The sequence below is a fragment of the Electrophorus electricus genome, chromosome 2 (genome assembly GCF_013358815.1).
Source record: "Electrophorus electricus isolate fEleEle1 chromosome 2, fEleEle1.pri, whole genome shotgun sequence".
NCBI lineage: Eukaryota > Metazoa > Chordata > Actinopteri > Gymnotiformes > Gymnotidae > Electrophorus > Electrophorus electricus.
The window spans coordinates 3,027,492-3,043,532 of record NC_049536.1 but is presented as its reverse complement, the minus strand read 5'-3'; the positions used below and the strand labels follow the sequence as shown (position 1 = coordinate 3,043,532).

The window sequence follows — 16,041 nt, the reverse complement described above, 5'->3', positions numbered from 1 at the left end:
ATGTTTATATTTTTGTTTCATCTTCACAAAACAGGTACAAGGGGAGGAAAAGCCTTTGAATAGAACCTGAGGTATTTTGCGTCAAGCAGCCTATCAGGATTTTCTCTTAAAAAGTTCCCTATATCAATTATTTTTGTAGATACGTTGTTATTTACACAACATAATAATAATAATAATAATAATAATAATAATAATAAAAGTTGTTTCCCACAATTAAACAGATTCAGCAAAATGGACAGCCTGCATCTTTTCATTACATGTCTTAAATAATAACAATATCTTTAAAAATCTAGAAAAGGGAAAGAAAAGAAAAACAGGTGTCACACAAAGAAAAGGAACAGCAGCACAAGTACAGGAGGAAGGACTGCCATCGAGAAGCGAGAAATGAGAATCCATCCAGAAATTAACAACCGACACCATTTCACATGTACACCCAGAAATCCAGTCCAAGGGATGTCTTTAAATCTTTGGAACAAAGAAGGGAGAAAATGACAAACATAAATGTGTATATATATGTGTGTGTGGGGGGGGGGGGGGGGGGGGGGGGGGGAAGAGAGAGAGAGAGAGAGAGAGAGAGAAAGTGAGCCAGAATGAGACAACAGAGTGAGCAAGACAGAATGTGGCCAAAAGGTGTGGGGAGATTAGTCCAGGAAGGTAGGGGCAGCTGTGTGGGGACCCACAGCTCAGAGATGGGACTTGTTTGCACCTACCCTGAGCCCAACTCAAGCATCACGTGCTATCATCTCTGTCTCCGCCCACCATGTCTTCCTTGGACCCAACACAAACCCAGATCTGACTCACCACAGCTGGTGTGTTATGAGCTTATACGTTAGTTAGCATATCACGTAGAGTCAGTTTATTTTTTTATCCCCTGCACACACGAGACTCACAGAGCAAAAGAGAGAGATCGAGACCTCCTGTCCAAAATATTGTGTGATGATTTGGGTTCACAAAGGTCCCTCTGAATTAGTCACTTACACCCCATCTGCACGGTCTCGCATAAACAATAAATAAACGCATAAATACAAAGAATAAAAGAGACAACCGGAAAACCCTCCAAGTCCCTGGCAACATTTTAAATTTGCATTCATCATATGTGCTTGTAGAGAAAAAGCTCAAATCTAAGATTCAAAATGCACTGACGTGCCTTACGGTCATTTTAGGAAGCTGAGCTATCACTTCTGATTATTGTCGAATACACATGCTTACAGTCCTATAATATTTCAGAGCCAACGGGCTGAAGACATACCGAAACCGTTCTGAACGTCACAGCTCGTGACAGTTCAGGACACTGAAGCAGGGGTTTGGGAACGCATGGTGTGTAAAAGCACTGTGGTACCCTTTTGATGAAACAATTCATAAACTCCTTAAAGCAAAAGAAAGTGCATTAAAAATACCATACGAACTCATTTTAATAATCACTCTCCCTTATACATGAAAAAATGGAAAATGTACAAAAAATGGACAAAATAGCACATACTGCTTGTAGTTCTGTATCAGTTTTGTGAGTGATTTTATAAATACCATACAGCGAAAAACTGAGGTCAACACACACACACACACACACACACACACACACACATACACACATACACACACATACACACACATACACACACATACACACACACACAATAAAAGATTCCACAATCATTATATTACTTCTCATTACCAGAATGAAAGGATAAAATAAAATAAATTAAAACCGAGAGAACCAAAGGATTAAGAACGTCCACTGAAATAGCTGTGTATAGTGTATATACTATGTATCTGTAGGGAACCCAGCAGCTGTGGAGCATGCTCAGTGTGGATAAGCTGGGTGGTCATTCATTTCATCCCCTCCCATTGTACGGTGGGGGAAGGGGGGGGGGGGGGTGTGAAATTTGGGAAAAGGTAAAAGAACAAACACAAAGAACAAAACAGTGACAGAGGGCACTGCGAGAAGAACATCCACAATGCCTTTCCTTCATAACATTCCTGCATCCTCCCCCAGAATTCCGCTCTTTCTGGGATACAGGAGTAGGGAGGACAAAGATGGTACACAAAGAAGCCTTCATTAGATCAGAGTCTGTACCAGGGCTTCCAGTCTGTCAGTAGAGACCCCTTGTGATGTGGAGGTGCAATTACACTGAGTGTAAGGTAGACTAATACCGTATGCAGTGGTGACCAGAGGAGACTGAGCCATGCTTTCTAATCAGTACAGTCAGGCTGGTAAAGCTTTTTTTGGAGAGGAACGTGTCGGAGAGAAGAGTTATTCTGCGCCTGGGTTTGGTTGTGCATGTACAGTACAGCAGATCAGTCCTTAGCACCCTCCCAAATCCTTTTTGGGATGGTGATGGCTTAGAAACACTAGAGACAGAGTGAAATTTGCCTCCACCTAGCTCCCCAGTCCCAGAAATCCGAATGTCCGATTTCTCCTAATCAGTCATTTCCTTGAGGCTAAGCGTGAACGAATGCTCCCCAAGTCCGAAACAGGCCCTTTCCACCCTCCCTCACTCCTCCTCGCCTGCAGGGGGTGCCTGTCTGCCTCTATCCATCAGTCCCAGCTTGCAGTGCGGTTGTCAGGACACCTCGATGATCTCCATGCTGCCTGAGAAGCTGGACTGCTTGCCGATCTTGGCGAGCTCCTCCCTGGAGTGCGTCTCCGAGATCCCGTCCTCAAACTCCATCTGACAGCTGCGTCGCTTGAACTGTTTGTCGGCGGCGGCGGCGGCATCCTCGTGCCAGCTGGCCCGTGACTCCCGCGCTTCGCCCGCCTTCTGCCGGAGGCGCACCGCGTCGCATGGGCCCGGAAGCGCGCCGCCGCAGCCCAGCGGCGTGAAGTGCACCGGCCCTCCCCCGCCGCCCAGAGACTCCGAGCCATAGAACCAGGGCGTGTCACCCGTGGGCGTGACGGGCGTGGTGGCCTGCACCGTGTCGCGGTGCTTGGTCCACATCGGCCCCGTGCCCACCGCAGGAAGGCTGAGCAGCAGCGATGACTTCAGGCTGTCATCCAGGCTGGGGCTTTTGCGCACGGGCAGCGTTCGGCCGAGCGAGTGCACTGGCGAGCTGCCTGCGCTGCTGCCACTGTGCTTGCTTTTCCGCCGTGAGCGCACCCTCGGCCCACCCTCTGCCAGCGGGCTCGGGGAGTCAGCCGAGCCAGGGCGGTCCGAAGCCGGCGACAGCTGGCACACGCCGTTGGCGACCCCAGAACCGGGGCTGTCCAACTTGCAGAGTTTGGGCACGTCCTCGACGTGGACGGGTGCCAGGCGAGGACACTGGCTGGGCGTGTAGACAGACTTGATGTCCAGCGAGAAGGAGCGCTTGAGGCGGTTGGTGTCCAGGATGCGCTCGACCGACAGGTTGAGGCTGTTGAAGCCCTGCTGCAGTGACGTGGGTGACACCAGCTTGGCCTCCATCTCGCTGCTGTCTGCCTCTCCCTCCGGACGAGAGCCCTCAGGCTTCGGGGGCGCTTCTCCTCCGGGTTCGCCAGGCTCGTCCAGCTGCTCGCCCTTCTCCTGACCCGAGGACAGCGCCTTCAGAAGCCGCAGACCCTTCTCGAACTCCAGCAGCTGGCCCAGGAAGTTAAAGTTTGGCGATATGGAAGGCCTGCGATCCTTAACGAACCTGGGAGGAGAGAAACGTGGGCTTTATTTTCGTCTGCACATACGTACAGTGCAACCCTCCCTTTCTGCACTCTCGGCTTTGGGATAAGACACGGTACATGTGTACCGTGTCCCAGTGTGACCTGTGAAGTTATGGGAAAGAAACGAAACAAACAAACAAACAAAAAAAACCATAACCACCATTGTTTACACATTTCTATGCAAGTCACTTTTATGACTGGGATAATAGATCTAATATTACAAGGGCACAGAACAGCTTTTTAAAAGCATGCAATTTAAGCTGCAAAGCGCCGGCGCGGGCTCACCTGTACGCATCATCTGATGACAAGCCCATTGTCTTCATAATGTAAGCGATGGCAATGGTGGCAGACCTAGAGATGCCCGCTAAACAATGGACAATCACTCGGCAGTTGGACACCTTGGCTTTGTCTGCAAAGGGGGAAGGGAGACAAACATGAGTGAACACAAAAGACAACCAAACACCCCACTGACACGCTACAGAACAGGCACATCTAATCTGCTGAACAGGCCGGGTGAAACCATCACGTTCTTCCTGGGGCCCTCTTAGCCTGAGCTGCTTGCTTTTCACAGGTGGGCTTTAGCTCTGATCCGTCCCTTTTTTACAAACGTGAAGAGAGCGAGTCCAAGTGTTCGTGAATGTGCGAAAAAAGGGACGGGTGTCACATTTCAAGTTTCCCAAGAACGCCGAGCGCGCGCGCACGCACGCACGCACACTCCAACCGGCGCGCACTTACCAATGAACTCGTTGGTTTTGTCCAGCCAAGGGAGAAGTTTCTCACAGTAGTTATCGTTAACAGGAATGCGCATGAAGTGGCTCTCCGAGATGAACTCCGGCTTGGGGCAGGTGTTACTGGCATTCAGCACGTACGTGATGCCATTCTGGACCATCAGATCCTGGGAGAGAGGCAACCACGTTAGCCCGAGCCAGTCAGCAACGCTCACAGGCATACGTGTTCAACATACACAACAATCGGATTAAACATGAGCACCCTGAGTATGTAAAGGGTAAAGGGTGTGTGAGTTTGGTTACAGGACGCACAGGACCAAGTCTGGACCAAATGCCGGGTTCCAGCCTCGCTTACCTTGTTGAGTACGTCCTTCTGCGAGCCCAAGTAGAGGTGAGGCAGGATCCGCGTAGGCCCCACGTTGGCCACGGGCAGACACGGCTGGGACAGGCTCATGGGCAGAACGGCCACGGGCTTCCCCTCACACAGGCCCGGGAAGCAGGACGAGAAGGCCGCAAACCCACCTGCACGGGGAAGAGGGAATGCGCGTGAGCCGAATGCCGCGACCAGAGAACCCGCGTTTCGATCGCACCACTGAAAAGAAAAGGCGCATCACCGCAGACGGGTCTTATTATATCACCGACACCCCGCAGGGCCTCGAGTTAAACCTGAACAAAGCAACTGCAAAAAAAGAATCTGTCTCGAACGAAGTGGTTCTGGGAAAACAGAGCAAGTCAAAAACCAGTTTGAGAGTAATTAAATAATGATGAGCACAGAAAGAGCTTGTTGGAAACCTGCATATCACAAGCAGGGTTAGCAGGGTTAGGGTGTGTTTCTAATCACAACACTGCTTAAGGCTAAACTCAGTCATCATGAGCACGATTACACTGCTGGGACTACATGCCTTGAAGGTACAGCGCATTAGCTAATGAGGGTTACGGCAGGTCAGAAGGGATAAGAGGAGTGTCTCTTAAGAGTGCTTTCCACATGGGTGGCTCGCTAAAAAGGGCGCAGTCTCTTTAAGAGGCAGGCGGCTCCGGTTCTGGCCCTCGCGGCTCCCTTTCCTGAATGACCTCATATCCTCTACTGAACGGTCACGTCAAGCCTGGGGAATGAGCACTCGATTCAGAGGTGGCTGTGGCAACATCGTCCCGACAACCAGGCGCACGCGCACACGTGCATAAACACATACACACGCACTCACACTTTGTATGTACATACGACTCTGTTTTACAAATCAGTTGTGTAATGTCTGCTGGCTGAGGGTGGACGAGAGGACAATAGCGGTAGAACTAGGTGAGCTGGGAAATGCCTCGAGATGGGTTTAGACCTTAATCTTGCATGAGAATCTGGGACACACACGCACACACACACACACACACACACACACACACACATACATACACACACAGTCAACACACACACACACACACAGTCAATACACAGTCAACATACACACACGCGCGTGCGCGCACACACACAGCAGTCAGCCAGAGAGCCATGACATCACTGTGTCCACACAACCAGGAAACAAAGCGTGAATAGCAAGCAAGAGTGACAGCATAGAACAGGGGGTGGGGTGGGGTGGGGTGGGGTGGGGGGGAAAGGAGGAGGAGGATCAGAAAAATAGAGAAGCACAGAGTAAAACGAGTCAAGGCAAATAAAGGCAGAGCTGATAAGCAGGTTTCTAACAAAGAGTGAGAGAGTCCACACAGGGGTGTCAGCGCATGACATCATCCAGCCTTCACACTCCATCGACTAACCACAGCTCCACAAGCACACCACGGCTAACGGGCTCCACTGAACACCTGTCAGCCCACCCGCCCACTCTGACCACCCGGCTCTCGGAGAGCTCGGGCGACAGCAGGCTGTCCGTTGTAGGTAGAGGGTTCTGCTCGTGACTTCGGGTGGAACAGATCGGCCTTTTGCAACTAGAAAGCCCAGCAACCCCCATCCTGTAGCGCTATAGCCCCCACCCCTCGGCCATGGTCTCACTCCCCCACCCCACAGTGCTCTCTCCCTCAACCGGCTCGCCAGCAGGGCCCGCTGACATCATTGCCCATGAGGGTTATGTCAACATTTGTCAGCAACACCCCCGAGGGACCGGAGACCTTGTGCAGCTCCGGCCTTGGTCCTCGTAACAACCACCCCTCCCCTGTGAGTGTATGCCTCTGCACGCAGGACTCTCACACACACACACACACACACACACATCCTGTCCTAGGCCTTGAGGCAGAGAGCAGGATGTGGAAGAGGACTTGGGAAGGGCATCTTAGACGGGGCACTCTGGGGGGGCTTCTGCCGCTACTCCACGTCACTCCTAGACGAGCTTCACACGAGGACCCTAAAGGAGCATCGCGTTCCCGAACAAATGAAACGCAAACAGGAGGAAAGTGCTGGACTCCAAAAGGCACCGAGGTGGTTAGAAAGCTAAACAACATTGCTCAGTGGGTCTCGACGGCGATGGCGAGATTACAGACCGCTTGCCCGTCTCAGAGGGTGGGCCAGACGCTCAGAGAAAGGCCTGCTCTCGCGAACGAGGCGATGCATCGTACCCATCTTAACCCAGTCATTCTGGAAAAACCCAAACATACCCAGTGAGTCAGCCATGGCACGCACATTACACAGTAAACACATTACGTGGATACAAGCATGAACTAACGCGCACACATGAACTATGCTCAACGCACTCATACAGATGACATCATTCACTTTTTGCACTCTGCAGTTGTAAGAGAGGACACTGGGAAGGGTGTGTGCAGGTTTGCGTGTGTGTGTATATGTTGTTCTATGCGCAGTGGCAATGCCACCGGACTGGATCAGCTGGGAGCCGCTCACACGCACACACACGCGCACACACACACGCGCACTCACACACACGCACTCACACACACGCACTCACACACACGCACTCACACACACGCACTCACACACACGCACTCACACACACGCACTCGCACCCCTCCCGTGTCTCTCTGCCTGCCTGGGGGCATTGGCAGGTATCCGTGGAGCTACTGGGCTGAAACTCCTGGTGCGGATGAACCTCACACAGATGGAGTGCTCATGCAGAGCACGTGGGGCACTGAACTTGCAGCCAGACCCGTCCAACGGCACGGCCTACTCTCGCCTAGCCACACTTCCACAAACGTAGTTTCAATTTTTCGTATTTTGTTGTTTTATCATCATCATTTAAGGGTGTTTAATAAGCTTATTTGAACTGTCTATAATGCTGTACACGTTGCATTACAGTGTGAACTCAGTGTGTTCCACCCTTAGCTGTAGCCTAGATACATGTTTAGCTCTGATGAAATAACTTTCAGTTTGTAAAGGAAGCGTTTGGCCTGGGAGTGCATTAACCCCAGCGTCTGACATCACTCACCCCGGGGCACAAGACCTCCTCTGCTAGGAGCCTTTCACTCTATAGGCCCAGCCCCAGACACACTCTCCATTCACCAGCACCAGCGCAAAGCCATTGATGGGGATGAATGGAGCTCACAAACACACACGCACACATATGCACGCATGCACGTGCGCGCACACACACACACACACACACCCTCCCCCAGCCTTTCAGCCTCCAGATGCAGGAGACATGACGCCATTGAGGAGCAGCCTCCATCTGTCCCCCTCCATCTCTGTCTCACACACACACACACACACACATTACCATTTCAATGAGGCCCGTATGACATCATAGCACACATGCATGCTGCACAATGAGGAACATCACAGGCAGCAGGGCTTTGCCTCCGGTGCTTGTAGTCACGCATGGCCGAATCGCAGGATAAAAAAGTCCTGGGGCAGGACACACAAGCAAAGCCATTAACCGCTGCTTCTATTACCCTTCTATTACCCTTCCTGCTGTTCTTCCCCAAAAACAATCCAGCAGCCTCACGCACAACAGTCTTGCAATATAAGTGAATGGGCTGATAACAGCAACCGTTTAACCGCTGCCCAGTGACAAAGCACAAAGCAAATACAGTGACTCACATATGCATACACACTCTTGCTTGCACAAAGACGTTCAACACACAGACACACACACACACACACACACGTGCATAGTGTAATGGAGCATGACGTGACGTGTTGGGTGAGATACACCTATTCATTCACAGGTAGCTTATCGGGATGTGTCATTTCTTCACTGTGGTTATTTTTCAGAGTGCTACACACTCTGCACCACAAACAAGTTTGTCTGGGAAATCTTATAGTTTTTAAAAAACAAAGAAAAGTATAGCATCACATAAACCGTGGAGCAAAGCACACAAAAAAGAGGGTGACTAATGGACCTTTGCAATTATTTTAGAAAGAAAGAAAGAACATGAATGAATAAATGGACCACAAAAAAAAATGAACCACAAAAAAAAAAAAATAAATAAAAATGTAAACGTAAGGACAAACAATGACAAAGAAAGATAAAGAGAGCAGATCTGAGCGGTCCCGGGTCGCGAGGCTCGCCAGCCCCAGGGAGCAACAGACCCACCTCGCAGCTGCCGCGCCTCCTTCATCCTGCGCACCCTCATCTTCAGCCTCATGCCCGGCCGCGGGGGCCTGGGGGAGACCAGCACCACGTCTGCAGGCATCGGTGGCGGCCAAAGCCCAACTCCCAGCGCGCTTCACCAGCCGCGGACACTGGACGTGGTCTCCACACGCAGAGACGGCTACGGAAAGGCCGGGCTTCCTGTGCGTCCTTGACGAGCGTCCGGAACCTTCCTCCGTCCGTGTGGCAGCAACTGAAAGTGGAGCTCCCTATTGTTGTGCGGCCTCTGTTCACTCTCTCTCTCCCTCCCTCTCTCTCTCCCTCCCTCTCTCTCCCTCCCTCGCTCGCTGTTCTCTTTATCGACTGACTCTTCCTCCCACCCTCTCTCTCTCACTCGCTCTTCCCTCTGACCTAAGAGTAAATGAGCTCATTTGCTATGAACACAGATCTCTCTCTCTCTCTCTCTCTCTCTCTCACACACACACACACACACACACACACAGTCTCTTTCTCTCTCTCTCTCTCTCTCTCTCTCTCTCTCTCTCTCTCTCTCACACACACACAGTCTCTTTCTCTCTCTCTCTCTCACACACACACACACACACACACACACACACACACACACAGTCTCTTTCTCTCTCTCTCTCTCTCTCTCTCTCTCTCTCTCTCACACACACACAGTCTCTTTCTCTCTCTCTCTCTCACACACACACACACACACACACACAGTCTCTTTCTCTCTCTTTACTGAAGTCAGAGCAGAATCTTGGCTCATGCGTGAGGCATGCAACCACATTCCTTACTCAACCAGAAAATATGTGGCCACCTTGGGGGCCCGCCTCATGTTTTTAGAAAACGGAGAAAACGAAAAGTATTTCAGATGCCATGAACACCACGTTTGCTGGTGAAGCTCAGGAGAGGTTGAGAATTTGAGCTTTGATGACAAGGCTTGCAGTAGTATTCTGGATCGTGCAAAACGCATGATGTGTGGAAGGTTCAGATCTGAAGAGGCTGTGCTTATTCTCCTTTGAGAGATCCACAGTTCCAGCTCTTATCCACCCCACACCCTGCCAGCACAAATGACATACGCACTTCTTTCCTGGAGTGAGTGTTGTTTCCGTTGTTTCGCTCATTTCCAAGAAACTATTTAAGCAAATTCCTTTATCTAACCCACCGGTTATATTTAGTGTCACGTGCAGCTCTTGTTTAAATGCCGATTTAGGTTAAGCCTCACTGTCTTCCCCTGCTCAGACACCAACCTGAAGGTCTGAGCTTAGCAGGAATGGATTACGAGACACTAAAAACTGCCATCGCTTGCGCCGGCTGAAGGCTTTAAATAGGAAGGCTGGTCATTCTTTCCGTGTGGTCTTTGAGGCAGAGCACGCTGCCGTCTCTCCCTTTCCCTCTCGAGCACAAGCAAGGCCGTGCTTTTTACGACATTCGGTTCGAACGAGGCACAGGGCTTGCTGGGTAAAAGCCCGACGAAGGTGTGTGGTGTTGCGCTGAGGCAGACACAACACCGGGAGCCCCGTGCTGTTCATCTGGCCGCAGATACTGTAAACAGGCTTGTGAGAAAGGCGAGCAAAAAAGTGTATATCCACGGTTAACTTTTCATGATCACGGCCACGTAATTACACACGTGTCATTATATGGGCATGTGATCTATGCGTGCGTGTGAGGGTTGCAAACAAGGAAGCAATCAGAAGCTGGGAAAACCTGTGTAACCCAGCCTGTATAAACCACAGTAACATTCAAATAGCACCCAGCAGATGATCACTGACAGCCAAAGAGGGCCTCCTGCGTGTCTGGGTGTGTATCTGTGTGGCTCAAAGATTGTAATTGCAGCCAGGCGTGATGCATGAGCCTGGCAGTGTGTTGGACAGAACTGCTTCAGTGGTGTATGTGTGTGTGTGTGTGTGGCGTCCGCACACGAGTCAGCACAGATGCTGGAGATTGGGCGCATGTCAGCGATTGATGATTGTGTTTGATCACATTGTGATCACATCCTGATCACATGATCAGCGGTCAATGGATGATGTAATGGCCACAGAGGCCCAGCTGCCATGTCAGCGGTGTGAGCTGCTCTCTAGTGGGGGAGCATGAATTCATGCCAGCCAAGGCACTCCTATCACTCAGAATAAGCCTCAGGGGAAGTGTGTGTGTGCGTGTGTGTGTGTGTGTGCACGCGCGCGTGTGTGTGTGTGTGTCTGTGTACGTGTGTGTCTGTGCGTCTGTGCGTGTGTAAGCACAAAAATGATAATAATACAGGAAAGTAGCTTCAGTATCTGGCAGGGACCCATCTTTTTAATAATCAGTTAATCCCCAATAAAAATAAACCCAGTGGGGGAGGAGGCAAGCAAATTAGCTGTCCACAGCCATATCGCTCCCAAACCAAGATCCAGGAGCGCAGCCCTGCTCCCAAACCAGTAATGGAAGGTGGCGCTGGACCTCAACGTCTGACTGTCTTATGTACACAAAGCCATGAGCAGGCTGCCCGATGAAGTCATGGAAAGAAAGAAACAGGAGCCGTGTGTGCGTGTGCACATGCGTATGTGCATAGGAGATACGGTGCTATCATTTTTCTTCCTCCCCAATCATATAGGGACAATTTCAGTGCATGTCAGAGCCATAAGGAAAAATCTGCCTGTATTTATTCAGTGCACAGTTCCTTTTCAAACAAAAAGCCAGTCAAACAGCACACTGAGAATGGCCCAGCAACCACCTGCCAACTGCATTCAGTCCAACACGTGTTTGCACAAATGCGCTATTTTTACATGCCAGCTTTTCTGTCATCTTACTCACACCAATTAAAATGCCAGTCTGACTTGTGGTACTAACATACATTAGTGAGCTCGTGAAAACACTCTGCTCAGAGGTCAACATGGGTCACAGAGAGTGGACTCGATAACCCCCTTAAAATAAACCCGCTATACTATAAGACATCCGTAAAAACACAGCTAAAACACAAGACACAAATGTTCAAAGTTAACTGATGCCATACTGCCCAATTTCAGCTTTACGGTTCAGAGTTCACAAAGGATTTAAAAGCAGCCTGTAAACTGTACATTCATTTTCTCTCAGGCTGTAAAGTGACTGGTATGGTGCAGTGTCTCTCAGCCAGATGGCATGTCTGTCATGTTAGATCTTAACGACCAGGTGGGAGACTCTTGGATGAACTAGATTTGACAGCGCAATTACCCCCTTGTGTCCTCGCCTGCAGTCAGTTCCTGGTTAATTAGCTACCCTTCAGCCTGGCCTATTCTGATCTCAGATCAGCTTTTACCCATCGGCCTGAACACTGGTATCAGAAATGTAGTTTGAAATTTATATCCATCTCTGTCTTATCTCTCTATCTGTACCTCTATGTATCCATATCTATATCTATATGTATATATCTATAAATGACTGTGTTCTCTATGTATGGGCTGTATATATCTAAATCATAGTGAGTATGTTTCTGGGGCTATCCTGTTAACTCATATACGAGACATTAACAAAGGATATAATATCTCATGTAACCGACTAAACAGCTTCTACTGTGGCAGTTGATGTGTTAGTGTAATCATGAACGCTTTGGTGTATTTTCAGTGCCCAAATAAGGATGAGCATGAGAAAATTACAGCTCTCAGTTCATCCCCAATTCAGCCCAGCTGTGCGACATCCTGATTGAGTCATGCTACCCCTACACAACAAAGAGCACAAGCTTCCACAGCTTACACAGGTCTCAGGTCAGTCTTAGTTTGTGATGTGCTGTGTCTGTGACCAACAGTCACTATTGCAATCTGACAGCAATGTGTCATGCAGTCACGGGCTGAAATATGAGTCAGCATCAAGTTCCCCTTTTCTGTTCCACGGAGAAACTCGGAAAGACAGCAGGATGCATACTGTTGTATATGATGCCAGACGAAGCTTTTATTTGTGTAATCCACCTCATGTCACCTCTTCTTGTCTTTTCTTCTTAATGTAAACCTCCTAACAGATAACAAGTCAAAGCTTCCCTTTGTGTAAAGGGAAACTTTTCTGTGTTAAATAAATAAATAAATAAATGTTAAAAAACGTAATGAAGAAATGAACATCTGGGTTTTGTCCACGTTCCCTGTGGGATCTCCAGTGCTGGAGCAAAGAGGGATGATGAAACCACAGAGAGACACACAAAGGTGATAATGAGTCGAGCATTACTGGATGGCACACTGTGACAGCCCCGTGCCTCTCTGGCCAAACGCACACATGCTACACTGCCCCAGAGTCGCTAAGCCCTAAAGCCCAAACATGTTAAAGGCACCGTGTTAAATATTTAAGACTGTGTGGGCACCGGCAGGGCTCCGAAATCACCTCCATTCATCTTCAGGGGAGGAAAAAAAAAAAAAAAAGGACACGCAGTGCATTATGGGAGGCCTGCGACAGAACTCCGTCGGCGAGGGTCCACATCAATGTTGCTAGCTCCTTCAAAGCAACCCCGGCAGAGAATCGACCAATCCGACAAGAGCCGGAGCCTGGCTTTGTAGTCTCCTCTCCCTTCTGTTTGGTACGTTATTGGCTATTACGTGGTCATATTTGATCTATTTACAACAAAACTTAATAAATGCTTTATTAAATGATTAAAATATTATTATTAAAGAACAGTACGTTCTCCGCATGCTGCCCGCTACTTCAGGGAAATGAGTGTTTATGCTGGTACCTCTAATGACCCAGCAAGTTCTAGAAATAGCTTTGAGAATATGTAGAAGTCCCATTTATTTGTACCAGCAGCTCTACATTTAAGAGCAGAGCTATATCCCACATGTGCTATATGAACAACACCCACCTGAAACTACTAAAACCAATCAGCCATCATTACTGTACTTTAGAAATGTATTATATTTGATTGTATTTATTGTCATAGATTATGGCAAAATTAATGTTCAAACTTTCAACCTTCAATAATAGACTACTTTTCTAAGGCCAGAAGACAACTTAGAACCAATAATAAGAGATCTTTATCTAATGTAGTCAGACTACAGATTGTACGGTGTCTTAATTGAGAGATGGAAAACAGTGGACTGAAGCTAACAGCTATACCTGTGGGCAGTGGACTGGATGGGGAAAAAAAAATCTTAGAATCTTTGAAGACACTTTAAAAAAACGACACTCGCTTAGCAAATGAGCATGATTTTAGCCTTCATTTCCTAAAGTGTTGAAAACCAACTACAAGAATGCTAACAGAGGAAGCCCTGGATTATATAACAACCAACACCCCCCCCTCCCCCCAAACTACTCACTCGGAACATTTCTGTTACCCAGCCTAGGGAGTTACTCTGCGAAAAGAAAGATTTTCCCACTTTCTCAGTTGTAATATGCACATACATGAAAATAATTTCAAAATATAATCTGTTTTGTGTCTAGCCATTTGACAATCCTGTGATATAGCAATAGCATAACAAGAGGTCCAACTCCAGAGGTGCTCACAAACTTTGCAAAGCAGCTTTTTGCCAAAGATTAAAAAAAAAATCCCTGGCAGTATAACCTTTATATTATAAACAATAAAACCTTTATATTATAAACAATAAAACCTTTATATTTTTCTACATATGATCTAGACCATAAACATCTAAATAATATAGCATTCCTCAAAAGCCAGTGCTTAAAAAAAGACACTTACGGCAAAAAAGGGATACTAGTGATCAAGAGATCTCCAGAGTGTTACACAACAGTGAGGGTATACGTGTGTGTGTTGGGGGGGGGGGTTCAGGAATGATATTAGGAAGACTCTCAAAATGATGTCAAAGTCTGCATTCTTCACAGAAGACTTGAGCCAGGCTGGAAAATCCACATTTAGCCTGGGATGGATGGAAAGATCTCCAGCCTTTATCAGGAAATGAACACAGGGCCACGTCAACAGTGCAGAGTGTCAGCAAATGCGCATATGCCTGCATGAGTGCGTGTTGCTGTGTTGTGATGCACCTTTCCTGGAATTCAGCAAGTGTCTGAAGACTCGTGTGACCCTGCCACAAGAGCCCTGCAGATTCTGGGTTCACATATAAAGACAACGACCGATAGTGCAGGATCTCATCCTAATAAATACAACAATCCAAACTAATGCTCATAACTGAATCCTTCAGTCAGAAAATATTTCCTTGAAAAATGTGCAGGTCTACGATTGCAGCACTAACTTTAAACAGCCATCCGCTGAATTCTCATTTCCGTAAGACACACACACACACACACACACACACACACACACACACACACACACACACACACACACAAACACACATTTATGTTTGTCATTTTCTCCCTAAGAAATAAGAGCAGTCTGTAGCACTGAATGGATTTTTCAGGGGTGCCAGGAGAGCTCACTGCTATGCTGCAGCAAGGCCAACTTTCCTACTGCAAGAGCAGAGTGAGGAGGCTGTTAGCACAGAGATTCCAGCCTTCTTTCCTTCATGCCCTAGAAAGGGAAAGAGGCCCAGTGTGTACATCCACAGCCACCCAACAGCTGGACCCCTGAGCAGGAGGTCCGATGCGGGAAGAGTGAAACTTTACAGGAGGGAAAAATGAGAATGAAAAAAATAACTTTGAGGAGAAGAGAGGTGAGGAGAGGAGAGGAGGAAAGGAGAGGAGGAGAAGAGAGGAGAGTAGAGAGGAGAGGAGGAGAGGACAGGCAAGGAGAGGAGGAGAAGAGAGGAGAGTAGAGAGGAGAGGAGGAGAGGAGAGGCAAGGAGAGGAGGAGAAGAGAGGAGAGTAGAGAGGAGAGGAGGAGAGGACAGGCAAGGAGAGGAGGAGAAGAGAGGAGAGTAGAGAGGAGAGGAGGAGAGGAGAGGCAAGGAGAGGATGAGAAGAGAGGAGAGTAGAGAGGAGAGGAGGAGAGGACAGGCAAGGAGAGGAGGAGAAGAGAGGAGAGTAGAGAGGAGAGGAGGAGAGGAGAGGCAAGGAGAGGAGGAGAAGAGAGGAGGAGAGGAGAGGAGGAGAAGAGAGGAGGAGAAGAGAGGAGAGTAGAGAGGAGAGGAGGAGAGGAGAGGCAAGGAGAGGATGAGAAGAGAGGAGAAGAGAGGAGGAGAGGAGGAGAAGAGAGGAGGAGAGGAGAGGAGAGGAGAGGAGAGGAGAGGAGAGGAGAGGAGAAGAGAGAATTCACATCATGCTGAAAGAATTTGGCATCACCAGAACCTCTTACATTTGTTCAGCTCTTCATGTAATTTCTGGGAATTGACATAACAGATCATTTGAGGCC

The 16,041-nt window shown here is 48.6% G+C and overlaps 1 protein-coding gene across 3 annotated transcripts in view; it reads right to left on the bottom strand.

Moving 5' to 3' along the window:
• Window positions 1-557: 557 nt before the first annotated feature.
• The window catches only part of dusp8a (dual specificity phosphatase 8a), a 32,972-nt gene continuing 17,488 nt past the window's right edge, over window positions 558-16,041 (bottom strand). For 2 of the 3 annotated variants that reach the window (XM_027015200.2, XM_027015201.2), the window contains exons 4-7: window positions 4,709-4,875; window positions 4,361-4,520; window positions 3,911-4,034; window positions 558-3,606 (exon numbers count right to left, since the gene is read on the bottom strand). In XM_027015200.2, coding sequence (XP_026871001.2) covers window positions 2,562-3,606; window positions 3,911-4,034; window positions 4,361-4,520; window positions 4,709-4,875 — 1,496 coding nt within the window. In that variant the 3' untranslated portion in view covers window positions 558-2,561. Of the gene's footprint in view, window positions 3,607-3,910; window positions 4,035-4,360; window positions 4,521-4,708; window positions 4,876-8,837; window positions 9,157-16,041 lie in introns of those variants that run through there. The other variant, XM_027015202.2, reaches the window with a different exon arrangement.